Source organism: Vicugna pacos, chromosome X (genome assembly GCF_048564905.1).
Source record: "Vicugna pacos chromosome X, VicPac4, whole genome shotgun sequence".
NCBI classification, from domain to species: Eukaryota; Metazoa; Chordata; class Mammalia; order Artiodactyla; family Camelidae; genus Vicugna; species Vicugna pacos.
Window position 1 is genome coordinate 52,188,706 of NC_133023.1, and position 18,299 is coordinate 52,207,004.

Consider the following 18,299-nt stretch of genomic DNA (forward strand, 5'->3'; position numbering starts at 1 on the left):
ACAGGAATTATACCACTATAAAATTGTCTTTAAAAATAAAGTGTAGTTGACTTACAATATTATAATTGTTTCAGGTGTACAAAATAGTGATTCAACATTTTTATATTATACTCCATTATAAAGTTATTATAAAATAATGGCTATATTCCCTGTGCTGTACAATGTATTCTTGTAGTTTATTTATTCTATACATAGTACTTTGTACCTCTTAGTCCCCTACCACTATCTTAATCCTCCCATGTTCCCCCTACCCACTGGTAACCACTCATTTGTTCTCTATATCTGTGAGTCTATTTCCATTTTGTTATGTTCATTCATTGGTTTTAATGTTTAGATTTCAGTATAAGTGATAACATATAGTTTTTGGTCTCTGTGTCTGACTTATTTCAAGTGCATCCATGTTGTTGCAAATGGCAAAATTTCATTCCTTTTATGGCTGAGTAATATTCCAGTGTGTGTGTGTATGTGTGTGTGTGTGTGTACACATACATACCATAGCTGCTTTATCAATTCATCTGTTGATGGAAACTTAGGTTGCTTCCATATCTTGGCTATTGTAAATAATGCTGCTATAAACACTGGGGTGCATGTATGTTTTCAAATTAGTGTTTTGTTTTCTTCAGATATCTGCTGGGTGATATGGTAGCTCTATTTTTAGTTTTTTGAGGAACCTCCTTACTATTTTCCATAGTGGCTGAACCAATTTACATTTGTGCCAACAGTGTACTAGGTTTCCTTTCTCATCTGCATCCTCATCAACATTTGTTATCTGTGGTCTTTTTGATGACAGCTATTCTGACAGGTGTGAGGTGATATCTCATTGTGGTTTTGATTTTCATTTTCCTGATGATTAGTGATGTTGAACATCTTTTCATGTGCCTGATGGCCACCTGTTTGTCTTCTTTGGAAAAATGTCTATTCAAGTGTCTGAAATATTACATTGTTTGAATATACATTTTTAACTGGGTTGTTTTGATATTGAGTTGTATGAGTTGTTTATATATTTTGGATATTAACTCCTTATTGGACAAATTATTTGCAAATACTTTCTCCCATTCAATAGGTTTTCTCTTTGTTTTGTGAATGGTTTTCTTTGCTGTGCAAAAACTTTTAAGTTTGATTAGAGCCCATTTATGTATTGTTGTTTTTGTTTCCTTTGCCTTAGGAGACAGACCCAAAAAATATTGCCATGATTTATGTCAAAGAGTGTTCTGCCTATGTTTTCTTTTAGGAGTTTTATGGTTTCAGTTCTATTTTGTGTTAATTTTTGTATATGTTGGGAGGAAATGTTCTAATCTCATTGTTTTACATGTAGCTGTCCAGTTTTCCCACCACTATTTATTGAAGAGACTGTCTTTTTTTTTTCTCCATTGTGTATTCTTGCCTCCTTTGGCATAGATTAATTGACCACAGATGCATGAGTTATTTCTGGGCTCTCTATTCTGTTCCATTGATCTACATGTCTATTTTTGTACTAGTATCATACTATTGTGATTACTGTAGATTTGTACAATTCAGTAGTTTTTCAAATTCTATCATTCCCCTCATTTATTCTGGTATTCTTCAGTGATAAAGAGCTTTCCATAATCTACCTCCCATGGATTTTTATTTATCCAAAGTGCTATAATCAAATACACTATTAATTGTTCTTGATGTTTAGGGTGCCCCCAGATGTAATTAGTGCCAGCATTTTCAAGAAGATTCTTGAATATTTGTGACATGACCCAGTTAGTATGTAAGGTTTTTTGCTTACAACAGTGTACTTTTCCCAATGCTCATCTTGTATTTTTCTTGCCCCAGACTTGGAATCAGCCATTTTCCTAAGATACCTTGGCACTTTTTTGAAGGGAATGCTATTTAAAAACAAAAGATCTGAGCATTAGGTGTATTCATTTGTGTTGTTTCCAATCTTTTGTTACTAAAAATTATGCTGCTATGACAAATTTTGTGCATAAGTTGTTTTTTTATTTGTGGAGATATGTCTTCAAAGTAAGTGCCTAAAAGTAGAACTGCTGGGTCAAAGGGTAACTGAAGATGCAGATTTGTTAAATATTGCCAAATTCCCCCCTCCAGCAATGTATTGGAGTCCCTATGCCCTAAAGTCTCATCAACAGAGAATGCAGTCAAGCCTTAGGGTCTGCCAACAAATGGTACCTCAGTTATAGGTTTAATTAGCATTTTTATTATTATAAGTGAACTTGTGTAGTTTTTTGACATATGTAAGGGTATTTGTCTATTTCTGCATCCTGTGTGTTCGTGTCTATTGCTCCTTTTGGTCTAGGGATTTTAAGGACCAAGATTCTTCAAGTAAAGTAGATAGCCAGACTTTGGTGAATGTAGGCAGGTGTATCTCACTACCTGCTAGCAGGAGAATCTTCAACTGAGAACTTGGCTTATGTCACATATTGAGACTCCTAGAACGTCAGAGCTGGAAGAACCCTTCTAGATTAGCTAGTTCAGTCCTTATTCATATTATAGATAGACTAAACTGAGGCCCAGAGAGTAGGGTGGACATTTTTTAGGTCACACAGCAAATTAGTGATAGAGCTGAAACTTGAACCCAAAGTCCCTTTTCCCCTCAGCAACTTCAAATTAACATACCAATGGCATATGTGCTGATTTTTTTGTACTTTACTGAAATTATCACAATTGTTTGGAAAGAAAATGTCTCTTAGCCACAACTGCAAACATTGGCAATAAATATAAAAGCCATCCTCTTGTTAATTTTGCCTATTTACCTGCAATAGTGTCTATAATACTCATTGGCTAAGGAAGTTAAAAAAAAAGAACAAAAATAGTTAGAATGTCAGAACTGGGTCAGATCTTAGAGAGGTATCGTCATATCACAGGGGAACTTGAGGTTCAGTGCTACAGAGTGATCAGGATTTACTACAGCAGGAGGTCAAGAGGGTCACTTAGCCCAGAGTCTCACCTTCACTAAGGGCCTCAATGTTAGGTGTTTGAGATACTCTCCAAATGAAGTCAAAATATTTCATCATTGCATTGTTGTGAGTATACTGATAGCTTTATTTTGTTAAATATAAATACTTAAAATGCATCACAAATTTTCCAAGCTTGTTATCTTATTTACTTACTTTTTAATATACCAGGAGAGGCCTTCAGAGTACCCTGACCATGGTTACTAGGAAAGAAAGTAGCAGAACTGACACGAGAACCCACTCCTGGACAGATTACTTTCTGCTGCATTCTTTCCTCAAAGGCAGCAGCTGGCCTTTTATGAGTCAAGTAAATTCATCTTTATTTACAACATTGAACCCATTGGTCAATAAGCACCAAAGTGGGGGACACATCTGCCCCTTACACCCATCATAGAGCCTGTCATCAGACCTACTCTCTGGAATGCTGCTATCTGTTCCTGTCTGCCTCACCCAAGCAAGAAAAATGAGCACAGTCTTAACAACAACTCCCATTTCTTAAGAACTTCCTATGTGCCATGCAAGCACTTTACCTGTGTCCATTCAAATCCATCAATAGTCCCGTGTGGTAGGCAACACTATTCTCATTTTACAGATGACCAAACAGGCTGAGAGAGGTCTTCCTAAGATTGTACAGTTAAATAAGTGGTAGATCTGATATTTGAAATGAGGTTTATCTGACAGCAATGCCTGTGTTCTGCCTGCTGTTCCTGGTGCTATCCGTCAACAAAGACAACCCCTCCACTAAGATGCATGATGACTCTGGAAGGATATATACAAGGGTCAAGGCAAAATCATCTTTTTCACAGAGCACTCAGACTGCTAAGGTTGAAGAAGCTGGGGGTCAGGACTTAATGAGCTGACAAGAAGTTTCTCTGCAGTGTGACACTGTGGGCCAGTCCTCTAAGAGGAACTCTTCCTGAAAACCTAGAAAATTACTTACTTGACCAAGTGTCTTATAAGAAGTTCCAGCATCTCTCGGTTCTTTTCTGGGAGCTTATATACCAGGGAGTGAATAGCTCCCAGCCGGTAATCCAGGTTGTCAGACTCTAAGAGAGAAAAGAGAGAGAGTTTTGCCTCCTGAGAAACTTGATCAAGCAAACTCTCATACACCCACATACACACACGCACATGCAGAGATAGACAATTGGAGACACACAGAGTTAGGGAGATGAAAAGAAAGAGAGATATAGACATAGTGACACAATGACAAAGAGAGAGCAAGAAACTAAGATGAGAGAGAGAGAGACAGAGACAGAGACAGAAAGAGAGGCAAAATCAGAGATAAAAACAAAGAAATAAGTCTGGAGAGAAAAAGAAAACAGAAGAGAGTAGAGAAAAGAAATATGAGTAGAAAAGACTATCTCAGAACAAGTCAGAATTCTGGGTACAGCAGGTTGCTCCCGAAGTTGGACGTGTAAACTTCCAGCTGGAAACCCTTGCCCACCCTCCTTCCTTGTGGTGCTAGGAGGGAGGCTGCTGCCTCTGGGTTCCTGTGAAAATCACTCAGAGAGCTCAGAGTGAAGATCAAAGGTTTCTTGTCTCAACAAAGATTCATTATGAGGACAAATCCCCTGAATCTTTTTCCTGCATCCCATCCAGGGCATAATGCAGGAGAAGGGTTATGTAAAGGTAGGGAGGGATACTCATACAGTGGTCTCAGCCAAAACTTTTAATGCTTCTTCAGTTATCAAATTTTAGGGATGATTCTATATGCCTTATTTCCTATGCACCCCTTCACCCTCACCCTCACTCTTAACATCTAGACAGCATGACACTGGGACTAAAAAATGAGGAGTCATAATTCACAACACAATTGAAAAGCATTTGGAAAGACAAAGTGCCGCAGAAAGCTGAAACAGTAACTGTAATGGAACCATTTTCCTGTCCCCTGGTAACATGAGCCAACATTCCTGTTCTGACCTAAGAGACACTATCCATCAATAACATCCCCATACCTGTCATATCCCTCGTTAGTCAGTTTTCTCAAACTCACTCAAATAACATTGATTTATGAAAAATAACATAACACTTGAGTTAGATAGCAAGCAAGAATACTCTCATTCAAAGTCTGTGTATAGGTCTTTGTTTTTTTTTCCTCTCTCAACTACTTTCCCACAACATTTTTTTCTAGGCTTATCACTGCAAACATTATTAAGAAGCCAGGGCAACACAAGTAACTAAGTAACATACTTACTGGCAGCAGAGACCAACTCTTTGTGAAGTCTATAGGTCATGACAGGTTCAGAAAGATTCCTGAAATTAATGAAGACTGTAAGTTCCTTTGGGGAGAGAGTAGTGAGACCTTAGATTCTCAGTTCTGTGGGTAGCAAGGTTGACATTTCTGCATTCCACAGATTAGTGTGACTGCATACATTTCTCTCTTCACCTGAAACTGTGTCAGAGGAATTCTAGTTGCTAATAAGTGAACAGAAGACCTATAAAAGTATGGGCTGAGACCTCAAACAGGGTCTCTGATTAATTCTCTAAAGTGAAAAGAAGCACAAACCAGTTCTTCAAAATTTCAAAGTGGACCCACTATGAATGTGACTCTGAAGTCTTTAGTTTGATACTTCCTTAGTTTCCAAAGTGCTTTTACATCTGTCCCCCTATTTGATATTCCCAAAGACCCTGTGAGGTGGAGCAGTAATTCAAATCCCCATTTAAAGAAAAGGGAATTGAAGCTCAAATAGAATTCTTTATTTAGTAAAAAAAAATATTGGCTGAGTACCTTCTTGTGACTGGTATTGTGCCAGGTATGGGGGATCCAGAGATGAACAAGACTTAGTCTAAACCTCCAAGGAGCTAATAGCATAGTTGAGGAGAGTGCCATATACAAAATTTACAATGCAATGGAATAAGTATGATAATAAAGGTGAGTGGCGCATGGCTCAGAGGAAGGAAGTAATAATAATAACAACAACAACAACAATAATAATAACATCAAACTCTTCACTGGTTTACTTACTCTTCTAAGTGGTTTACATATATTTATGCATTTAATTCTCATGACAACCCTGTAAGGTAGATATTGTTATTAGCTCCATTTTATAGTAAACGAAACTGAGGTTCAGAAAAATTCAATACTTCATCCAAGACTATACAGCTAGCAAGTGGGAGAAGCAGGCAGTTTCTTTCAAGCCCATGCTCTTAACCACTATGGTATACTGCTTGCCACTGCTATTATTGTAGTAATCCAGGCGAGAGATAATAAAGGCATAAACAAATATAGTGCCATTAGGGGTGAGGACAGTTATCTGAAGGCAGAACTCCTTTAATGATTGGGTATGCTGATGAGGGAGAGAGAAATCTGGTTTGGGTGACTGGATAGAGTAGAAATTGATTCAGAGGGAAGTGGAGATGCAATGTCAGGGGGGTTTCTGGGATAGCCAAAGGTAGATGTCTATTAGGTAAACAGATGGAGTCCCCTTTTAGATCTGAGAGGTAGATGTGGAAATCATGAACCTAGGAGGCTGATTAAAACCATGAGAACAGATACCACTGCTCAAGGGGAGATGGCAAACTGGCAGCCAACAGCTACTTAGGCCTTCCAACATTTCTTCCTTGTTCAGAATAGTGTGTAAAACAGAAATAGAATTGAATCAGTCATCAGAATATGAAAAATTGAGATATTTCACATAAAAATCCACATTGTCTACCTCTATTGAAAACTGAAAGATCTAGTTACATTGGGCCCATATGGTTATTTATGCAAGTAAAGAACAGTGCTGTTTCTACATAAACAAGGGAATTGCTATGCAAGTAGAGGTCTGATAAGCAATGTGTTTAATATGAAAGTAGTCTACTTCACTCATTTTCACGCCCTGGCTCCTGTGAATATTTGAGTTTTCAATCCCTCCAGTGTAGTAAATATATGTACATGAAAGCCCTAGGAAATATCAAGTAGAAAGGCCATAAAAGGGGCTTCTAAAAATGGTCAAAAAGGTGAGAGAAAACCCAAAAGCAAGTGATATAGCAGAATCTAAATGAAGAAAAAGTTTCAAGGAGGGCTTGTTAACAGTTTCAGATGTTACAAAGAGGTCAAGCAAGTAAAGGCTGGTAATTGTCCATTCTGTTCAGCATTGAGGGAGTCACCAGTGACCTTGGCAAGAGCAGCTTCAGTGGAGCAGTATGGGTGGGAGTTAGATTGCAGTGGGTTAAACTGGGAGGTTAAGAAGTAGAGACAGGGAGTGTATATCACTTCATATACTGAAGCTTATTTGGGAAAGGGTGAAACATCTCTCCCACTAGGCAATCTTGTATAAGCTCTTAAATATCACAATGTTAATGATCTCAATTTTTTAACTCAAGCTCAGAATTCTCTGAGTTCCATTCCTATATTAGTTTCTATATATCCAATTGCCTACTTAAAATTCCTGCACTCATTTTTTCAAAGACACCCAAATTTGACGTATCCAAAACCTAACTTGTCATATTCCTCAAATTTAGTCGTTTTCTTATGTTTCTCAAATCAGTAAGTGTATGACCATCATTTGGTTGTATAGGCTAGAAATATGAAAGTTATTCTTTTATCTTCCTCTCCCCCATTCTCATACCTAAGTTTACTCCCTAAATTTCTTGAATATGCTTATTTCTGTTCTCACTGCTACTCCCTAGTCCACATAGAAGTATCAACTCTTTCAAAATGCAAGCCTTATCATATAACCTCTTGCTTCAAAATCTTTCAGTATATTCCCATTCTTTTCAATATAAATCCAAACCCCAAATTTTAAAATGTCCTAAAAGGCCTGCATGATCTGGCCCCTGCATATCTCTCCCTCCCTCTCTACACTCAATACTCCACGTATACTAGTACATGTAGTTTCTTGAAAGGGTCTTCCTCTTGCTTCAAGGTCTTTGCATATGAAGTTCTTTCTGTCTGGAACTGCCTCTCCCACAACTGACTCCAGGTTATGATTCAAATCTCAGTTCAAACTAAAAAATTCCTGTTATGTGACTCCCATAGCCCCTTGTACTTTTCTTTCAGAGCACTTATAATTATTATTATGCATCACATTTGTATAATTATTTATCTTTTGAGTGTCCTTATCACTGGAGTATAAACTTTTTAAGGTCAGAGGCCATATCTACTCACAACCTCGGGCCTGATACCATGCTAGGCATAAAGTAGGCTCCAGGAAATGTTTACAGAATGATTTGGTGAATGGTGGAATGAATGAATAAAACAAGACTCAAGGTCAAAGAGATGTGCATTCCTGGAGCATATTTACATGCTGAGAGGAAAGACCCAGTTGAATGACAGAGTCTAAACACATATAAGAGAGAAGGGATGGTTTTTAGAGTAGTTTTCTGGAAATGTTGGATATAGGGGGTAAGTTAGGTACATAGAACATAGGTGGAGCAGGTTCACTCTAAAAATACTGACATATTTGAGAAATCTAAAGGGTGTTGACTGGCTAGTGCATATTAAAGGTTCCTGGATAAGAATCCAAGAACAAATATCTCTTATTGGGGTTACTGGCATCTTAAACTTTCAGGCTCAATCTTTCCATCTTTTGAAAGAGTCATGCTGTTCATTATAAGATGAGCCGGGAAAGATATAATGTAGGAGGGACTTAACCTATATAAATCTCTGGAGGAAAAAACTGACTCCTTTTAAGGAGGCTAGAGACAGAGTCATTTACTTGCATTATTCTCATCATCATGAGTCTCCTGGAAGTATGCATGGCAGATTGTTCTGTCTTTACTAAATTACCCAAGCAATTCCAAGAAGGCCACAGCCCCTGGGAGGTGGGGTGTAAGGGGATAAGATGCTCTAATATCAGTGGCCTTGCAAGTCAGAGATATTTAGGTTTAAATAATATGAGCTGTGACCAGGAATATTACTTAATGAAACAGGGGGAATGCTTCAATTTCTTCATCAGTAAACCAAGAAAGGTGTTACTACCTTATAGGACTATTGTGAGAAAAAACAATGACAATGTCAATGTGAGCAACTAGAACACTGCCTAGCACAGAATAAACCCTCCAACAACAGTACCATTCTTCTTTGGCAGATGCAAGAGAAATACTCCTGGAAAGATCATTCATGTTTACATAAAATTCTAAGATGATGCTATATCAGAAGGTCATCTAACAGCAATATCTGGGACCAAATCTATTTTAGATTAATGATATTTCCCAGAGCTTAAGTACCTATCTTAACATCTAGAGAGTAAAATAATTGAAGACATTGCAGCACATAAAGTATGGTTGCTTACTACGGGACACAAAAAATAGTAAGAAATGAATGAGTTTACAAAGTATATAGGTCACAAATATTTTTACATGATAAAAATTTATTCCAATAAACTGAATGATACATTCATCATCATTGTACATCCCCAAATTTTGCTGGTAAGTTAGTTTTCTTCCTACTGCTGCCAGTTCACTCAGTTTTAACATCTTTATGGTTGTAGTTTTTGGTTTTTATTTCCATTATATTGATTAAGGTATGAGCTACAACAAAAGACACACAAACACACAGATTATGTTTTTGCAAACCAATCTAATGTTTCAAAATGGTTATTATCCACTAAAACATATTAACAACCGTGAATTGTCACAACTCTTGATTTTTCTAGTCAGCCTATTGAGACATCACTCTATCTGTTTGCAATCACAAAACTTCAGTTATTTTAAGGACATGATTCTTAAATAATCTTTTTAAAAGCCATTTTTCCTTTTATAAAAAGCTATATTTCAATAATAATTCTATTATTTTGATGTTTTGCTTGCTTAAATTCACAGATTAAAAAAAAGTCTCCTAATGCACATTGTTCTTTGACCGAAATTCTTTTCATTTTTTTTTCTAATAATCCTATCTAACCTCACAAAACTGGGACCATATCAACTCCATTCTCCATCCAGACAAATTCCATCAACTCTGAAAAGCAATGTCCCAAATCATATCAGGCATACCTGAGGTAGAATTTTAAGGAGCTGGTGATTGTCTTAATGTCCCAGTCACTATTATGAAAATCAACATCTCCTGGGCATTTAGGATCTATTTGAGAGAAGAAAAATAAGAAAAAAGTTAATGTTCCACAAGATCTTACTTTGTATTCCTTTAAAAGAAAAAATAACGTACATTAATTAAAAGATAGTCTAACCAGTTTTCAAAAGATGAAAACATTACAATAAATATGTCTTTGAGGTCTCAAAAGTTCCCTTGCATTCCAGTTAGTCATGTAAGGAGCTTAGAAGTCATCTCTTTCACTCACACAATAAGAAAAAAAAATAGAACAAACTAAAAATCCAGTCCTCTTAGTTCCATCAGAGAACTGAGGACATAGGACCAACTACTGTCCCAAAAACTGAAGATACAAACAGGGATACAGAGAACTGAAACTTAGAGAGCAGAAGCCCAAGAGTAGAAAACTCCTTGGGAACCAGTCAGGGCTTGGAAAACCCAACTTATGATTGACAAATTGTTACAAGCTCAGTGTGAACAAGTTTGAGAGTTAAAAATTGTAAGGGGGCCCAGTCTTAGGGAATCCCTTTGCTTTTGTGAGCTTTATGCTCAGGAGCCCTATTAGGTTCTCATGGTGAAGATCTGATAAAAATTCCCTCACATTACTACAATTCTTAAGAGTGGGATAAGAAAATCAGTCATTTAAAAAATATGCACAGAGCATCTCATTCTTCTTAACAAGGCCTACCCTCAAGAGAAACTACTTTGTCACACCCTAATGTACTGAGGTTTTACCAGACCTTAGCTGACCTAGGAAAGGGGAAATTCTCAACTCTGGACCTGGCATGCTTTCTTGTCTCTTCTAAGGGGAAAACCTGAAACACAACTGAGCAGTACTTGTGAAATCATAGGTCAGAAGCATAGCTTCACTAAAAGACTGGGACATAATTATAGAATTGTAGAATGCTACCCCTCCTCTCACACTTTACCACCACATCAGTAGGCCTCTTGGATAATAATAAGGGAATATTTCTAAAAGAACGATTCTTCTCAGACAATATTTAAGAAATCTCTCAGGAAATGTCAGTAGAAACTTCCAAAACTAAAAGGCAAAAATGTGACAAAGAATATATATATATGTTCATGTATAACTGAAAAATTGTGCTCTACACTGGAATTTGACACAATATTGTAAAATGATTATAAATCAATAAAAATGTTAAAAAAGAATGAAAATTATAGAATAACAGCGAACTGTGGGACAATAACATAAGTTCTAACATACATATAATAGAAGGACCAGAAGGATAAGAAAAAGGAACAGCAGAAATATCTTAAGCAATAATTACTGAGAGTTTCTCAAAACTAATAATAAACACCAAACCATAGATCCCGGAAGCTCAGAAAACACCAATCAGAATACATACCAAAAAAGAAAAAAATCTACACCTAGGCATATCACGGTCTAACTAAACAAAATCAAAGAGAAAGAAAAAATCTTGATAGAAGCCAGAAGAAAAAACACCTTACCACAAGAAGAGCAGGATAAGAATTATTCTGACTTTTCTCAAGAAACCATGTAAACAAAGAGAGTGGAATGAAATATTTAAAGTGTTAAAAGGAAAGAAGATAAGGTGTAAAGAAAGAAAATATCTTTCAAAGGTGAATCAGAAATAAATACTTTATCAGATAAACAAACATAGAGAAAATTTGTTACCAGAAGAACTGCCTTGCAAGAGATGTTAAAAGAACTTCTCCATAATACAATAAACCTCCTAGAGGAAAACATAGGCAAAACATTATCTGACATACATTGCAAAAATTTTCTCCTAGAAGAAATAAAAGCAAGAATAAACAAATGGGACCTAATGAAACTTACAAGCTTCTGCAGAGCAAAGGAAACCAGAAGTAAAACAAGAAGAAAACCTATGGAATGGGAGAAAATTATTGCAAGTGAAACCGACAAAGGCTTGATCTCCAGAATATATAAACAGGTCATACGACTCAATAAGAAAAAAATAAACAACCCAATCCAAAAATGGGCAGAAGACCTAAACAAGCAATTCTCCAAGGAAGACATACAAATGATCAAAAAGCACATGAAAAAATGCTCAATATCACTAATTATCAGAGAAATGCAAATCAAAACTACAATGAGGTATCACCTCACACCAGTCAGAATGGCCGTCATTCAAAAATCCACAAATGACAAATGCTGGAGAGGCTGTGGAGAAAGGGGAACCCTCCTACACTGCTGGTGGGAATGCAGTTTGGTGCAGCCACTATGGAAAACAGTGTGGAGATTCCTCAAAAGACTAGGAATAGACTTACCGTATGACCCAGGAATCCCACTCCTGGGCTTGTATTCAGAAGGAGCCCTACTTCAGGATGACACCTGCACCCCAATATTCATAGCAGCACTATTTACAACAGCCAAAACATGGAAACAGCCTAAATGTCCATCAACAGGTGACTGTATAAAGAAGAGGTGGTTTATTTATACAATGGAATACTACTCAGCCATAAAAACCAACAACATAATGCCATTTGCAGCAACATGGATGCTCCTGGAGAATGTCATTCTAAGTGAAGTAAGCCAGAAAGAGAAAGAAAAATACCATATGAGATCGCTCATATGTGGAATCTAAAAAACAAAAACAAAAACAAACAAACAAACAAAAACAAAGCATAAATACAGGACAGAAATAGACTCACAGACAGAGAATACAGACTTGTGGTTACCAGGGGGGTGGAGGGTGGGAAGGGATAGCCTGGGATTTCAAAATTGTAGAATAGATAAACAAGATTACACTGTATAGCACAGGGAAATATACACAAAATGTTATGATAACTCACAGAAAAAAAAAGTGACAATGAGTGTGTATATGTCCATGAATGACTGAAAAATTGTGGTGAACATTGGAATTTGACACAATATTGTAAAATGATTATAAATCAATAAAAAATTAAAAAAAAGAACTTCTCCATAGAGAAACCTATGGGTCAATAATTCAGATTTACATAAAGAAAGGAAGAGTATTAGAGAAGGAATAAATGATGGTAAACAAAACATTTTATTTCTCTTATTCTTAATTGGTCTAAGAAGTAAATGTTCAAAATAAAAGTGACAATGTATTCAGTGATTATAGCTTATGGATAGTCAAATGAATCACAAGAATATTATATAAGATTAGAGAGAGGAATTAGAAATACTCTGTTATAAAGTACTGGCACTACCAGTGTATAAAAATAGCATTATTTGAAAGAAGACTTGGATAAATTGGAAATGTAGAATGCACATGCAAGGGCAACCACTAAAAAAGAGCTTTTCTAAAAAAAAGTATAATTGATATGCCAACAGAAGAGAAAAAAATGGAATCATAGAAAAATACTCAATTAGACTTAGAGAAGGCAGAAAAAGAGTGGAAAATGAAAAGAAGAACAAGGACAATGACTATAAAACAGGAAAAATATGGTAGGTATTAACCTAAATGTACTGATAATCCCTTTAAATGTCAATGGTATAAATACACCAATGAAAAGGCAGAGACTCTCAGAGTGTATTATAAAACAAGAAACATGTGAGGCAAAACTGATAGGATTATAAGGAGGTGAATACACATTTATTTCTGGAGACTTCAATACTTCTCCTTTTATCAGTAACTGACAGGTTCAACAGGCAGAAAATCATTAAGTAATTGAACTGAAGAACATCATTAATCAACTGGATTTAATTGAAATTTATAAATTACTTCATCCAACAAAAGTAGGATACACATTCTTCTAAAGTTCATCTGTAACATTCACCAAGATAGACCACCTTCTGGACCATAAAACAGACCTTAATAAATTCAAAAGAATAATACACCAATATGAAATTAAACTCGAAAGCAGTAACAGTAAGATAAGTAATATTCAATGCAATCCTAATCAAAATACAAATAGCATTTTGCACAAAAGTAGAACAAATAATTCAAAAATTTGTAGGAAACCCAAAAGACCCAAAATAGCCTAAACAATCTTAAGAAGTACAGAAGTGGAGGTATCCCACTCCCTGATTTCAAATTATACCACAAAGCTACAGTAATCCAAACAGTATGGTACTGGCATAAAAACAAGACACATAGATCAATGAAACAGAACAGAAAGCCCAGAAATGAACCCACACTTATATGGTCAGTTAATCTACAACAAAGGAGGAAATAATATACAATGGGGAAAAGACAGTCTTTTCAATAAATCATTTGGGAAAACTTGACAGCTACATGCAAAAGAATCAAACTGGAATACTTTCTTACACCACATACCAAAATAAACTCAAAATGAATTGAAGGCTGAAGTATGAGACTTGAAACCATAAAACTTCTAGTAGAAAACAGGGATTAAGCTCTTTGACATCAGTCTCAGTAATATTAGGTGGTGGTGGTGGGGATATGTCTCCTCAGGCAGGAAAATAAAAACAAAAATAAATAAATGGAACTATATCAACCTACAAAGCTTCTGCATAGCAAAGGAAACTGTCAATGAAATGAAAAGTCACCTACTGAATGTGAGGAGATATTTGCAAATGATATATCCAACAAGAGATTAATGTCCAAAATATACAAAAAACTCATACAATTTGACATAAAAAAACTAACAACACAATTTAAAAAATGACAAGGACACGAATAGAAATTTTTCCAAAGAATTCATACAGATAGCCACAGGCAAAAAGATGCCCAATATCATTAATCATCAGGGAAATGCAAATCAAAACTACAGTGAGCTAACACCTCACATCTGTCAGAATGGCTATTATCAAAAAGACAAGAACTAACAAGTGTTGTGAGGATGTGGGAAAAAGAACCCTCATTCACTGTTGGTAGGAATGTGCACTGGTGCAGGAACTAGAAACCAGTATGGAGATTCCTCAAAAATTAAAAATTAAAATTAAGTTGGACCATACAATCCAACTATCCCACTTCTCGGTATTACCTGAAGAAAAGGGAAACACTGCTTTGAAAAGATATATGTACTCCTATGTTCACTGCCACATTATTTACAATAGCCAAGGTATGGAGGTTCAACATACATTTCCTTTAAATGATGAATGGATAAAGAATACATGGTATATATATACACAACAGAATATTACTCAGCCATAGAAAAGGTGAAATCTTCCTATTTGTCACAACATGGATGGACCTAGAGGTATTATGCTAAGTGAAATAAGTCAGACAGAGAAAGACAAATATGATTTCACTTATATGTGGAATCTAACAAAACCAAAACAAATGGACAAATATAACCAAACAGCATCACAGATACAGAGAACAAAGAGGTGATTGCCAGTGGGGTAGTAGTTGGAGGAAGGAGAGACATAAGTGAGGGAGATTAAGAGGTACAAACTTCCAGTTACAAAATAAATGTGTTATAGTTATGAAATGTACAGTGTGGGAAATATAGTAAATAATTATGTAATGTCTCTGTATGGTGACAGATGACAATCATTCTCATCATGGTAATCATTTTGAATTGTATAGAAATATTGAATCACTATTTTGTGTACAGGAACTAACAGTGTTGTAGGTCAATTATACTTCAAAAGCAAACTCATAGAAAAAGAGATCTGCTTTTCGGTTACCAGGGATGAGGTATGGTGGGAGGGATTGGATTAAGGCAGTCAAAAGCTACAAATGTCCAATTATAAGATCAATAAGTACCAGATATGTAATTTACAGCATGACAAATATAACTAACATTGCTGTACATTATATATGAAAGTTAAGGGAGTAAGCCCTAAGAGTTCTCATCACAAGGAAAAAATTATTTTTCTATTTCTTTAATGTTGTATCTGTATGTAATTATAGATGTTCACTAAACTTACTGTGGTAATCATTTCATGATGTATGTAAGTATAATCATTATTCTGTACACCTTAAAGTTATACAGTGCTATATGTCAATTATATCTTAACAAAAATTGAAGGAAAAATAGTGGTTAGTTGGAATGAGATATTCTGTAAGTATAAAATAGACACCATATTTTGAAAAATAAGTATGAAAAGAGTGTAAAATATATCATTAGTAATTTATTATATTATATGTTAAATTGATAACATTCTTAATGTAATGGGTTAAAGTTTATTATTGTAAAAATGAATAAGTCCAGTGTCTCATCTGAATATCATCTAAATGAAATATGAGTAAGATAATTCATCCTGAGGCAAATTGTTCTATAGCTGGCAATCTGTGAAATTTAACAAGTTAAGTGCTTCCAAAATACAAATTTAGAACAGATATAGAACAAACACTCCCATTCCAAAAGAAAGAAATGGGAAATTAGAAAGGGGTAACAGGTCCTGAGCAAATCTAAAATCTTAAGGCCAATTTGGGTGGGAATCATAACTTCTGGTCACACTGGGGTGGTAGTCCTGTCCCAAGGCTATGGGGGAATCTGCTCTAATGGCTTTGTTGGCACAGTCCATTCTGCAGCTCCCCTGGGTTAGAGTTCAGACTCTGTGGCTCACCCAGGCTTGAACTGCATACATGTGGTTCTACTAGTCTAGGGTAATAGAGGCAGCTCTGTCCCTACAGCTCCACTGGGCATTGCCCCAGTGGAGGTTCTGTGGTGGCTGTACCCTCACAATGGCCCTTTGCCTCCATTCATCAAAATCTATGTAGAAATAGCCACACCTCTATAGGTCTTGCATTCTGAATGCTGGCAGAGAACGCACTGCAATGATGCCCACAAGGTTTAGTGTCTGTGCCTTCCAGAGGGGCAGCCACTTCCAGCCTGTGCGTCTCTTGATATAACCCTTTTCTCTTAGAGAAGTGTCTGGCCTATAGCAGGCAGGCTCCATCCTTGTGCACTATGAAAAGGTAAAAGATACCTGGCTACAGAATCAATATTTTAATTGCTTGAATGAGAATGATATCCTCCTATATAAATTAGTAAATTGTATACTGTGAAGCATATTGCAACCTTATTTATGTAAAATCTTGGCCCTGCCCAAGGCCTGTCCATTTTCAGTAAAGGTAGAGGGGCCATCAATTTAGCCGTATGCCATATTTAGGCTTCTTAATTTTCATAAGAAGCTATCCACCTCAATTTCAGCTCAACTGTGTGTAAAGCATATAGGTCTGCATGTAACTGACATGATTATGATTTCTGCATTCCAGTTATTTATCCAAGAATGCCAATTCCAGCTTATATTGCCTAATTCTTATACACATCTTTATGACAAAATAGTATTTGTAGAGGATTATTGGATAAACATGAAATCCATATATTCCCCTAGGTTGGTGATGGAATTTGGCTTTTCCACCCAAACACACTAACCTCTGAAACTGTGGATTACCAAAAAAATGGTTGTTGGAGTAATTTTTCCTTTTTCTACTCATTTAGACCTCAAAGTTTTGGGCAAGAATTCACATTAATATCTTACAAGCACAAATTTGACTCCTGCTTGTCTATAATGCAATAGAAATAACAATCTGAAAAATTATTAGGTCTAGGAAAAGTCAATATAGTTCAAAAGAAGGGAAATACCCTGAAGAATCAGAATACAGGCATCTCTCTGGAAAAATAAAAACAAACTCCAAAATACAAACAAAAAGAAAAGTTTTCTGTAAGAAATAGAAAGTTTTAAAACTTTGCTGATAAGTTGTCTAAATAATTAAAGATGGATTCAATGAAACATTCTCAAATAGTTATGAAAATAAAAATTATTCCTATCTGAGGAATAGGATATGTACTTAATCTAATAAAGATTTACAATGGTGTGAGGATAAATGATTAATGACCTGGTTGGCTTGGGGAGAAGGGGAGCTTTGATTTGTAATATTTGCCAATTTCCAAGGTATGGGGCTAGTTCCAAGATACCACATGATGTAAATGAACTTGAAGTTGGGAAAAGATGTACACAACAACCAGGCCTCACGAGCCACTATAAGCACCTCCAGCACACCACTGAAACTGTCTCAAATGGTCAGTTGATATCACAGTTAAATGGTGAAACACTAGAAGCTTAAGATTAGAAGCCAGATAGGAAACCTGCTTTCATCACTATTACTTATCATTGGATCAGAACGTTAAGAACATTAATTCTTAAATCTAGCTTTCATAAATCTCTGAGAAGCTTTTAAAATGACAATGCCTAAGGCACCACTCTATGTGAATTAAGTCAGAATCTCTGGAGCTGAGTGTCAGTTGTTTTTTAAGCTATCCAGGTGATTTTAATGAAGAACAAAGTTGGTGAACAGCTAGCATACTTAATGTACTTAAACAAGAAAGAGAAAACTTAAAGCTGTTGTAAAGGAGATAGAATAATCATTATTTATCTATTAAACAACTGTCTACCTGAAAAATGCAAGATAAACAATTGAGAAAATTGTTAAAATTCACAGTAGAGCTTGCTAAAATCCCTGGCCAGAAAATAAAGACAAAAATCAGAAGCATCCTATATA

General features: G+C 35.9%; 1 protein-coding gene across 3 annotated transcripts in view; it reads right to left on the reverse strand.

Moving 5' to 3' along the window:
- OPHN1 (oligophrenin 1) overlaps positions 1–18,299 on the reverse strand; it is a 564,560-nt gene that overhangs the window by 111,853 nt on the left and 434,408 nt on the right. For all 3 annotated transcript variants that reach the window (XM_072956529.1, XM_006215235.4, XM_015248679.3), the window contains exons 16-18: positions 9,858–9,942; positions 5,134–5,192; positions 3,880–3,985 (exon numbers count right to left, since the gene is read on the reverse strand). In XM_072956529.1, coding sequence (XP_072812630.1) covers positions 3,880–3,985; positions 5,134–5,192; positions 9,858–9,942 — 250 coding nt within the window. The remainder of the gene's footprint in view (positions 1–3,879; positions 3,986–5,133; positions 5,193–9,857; positions 9,943–18,299) is intronic.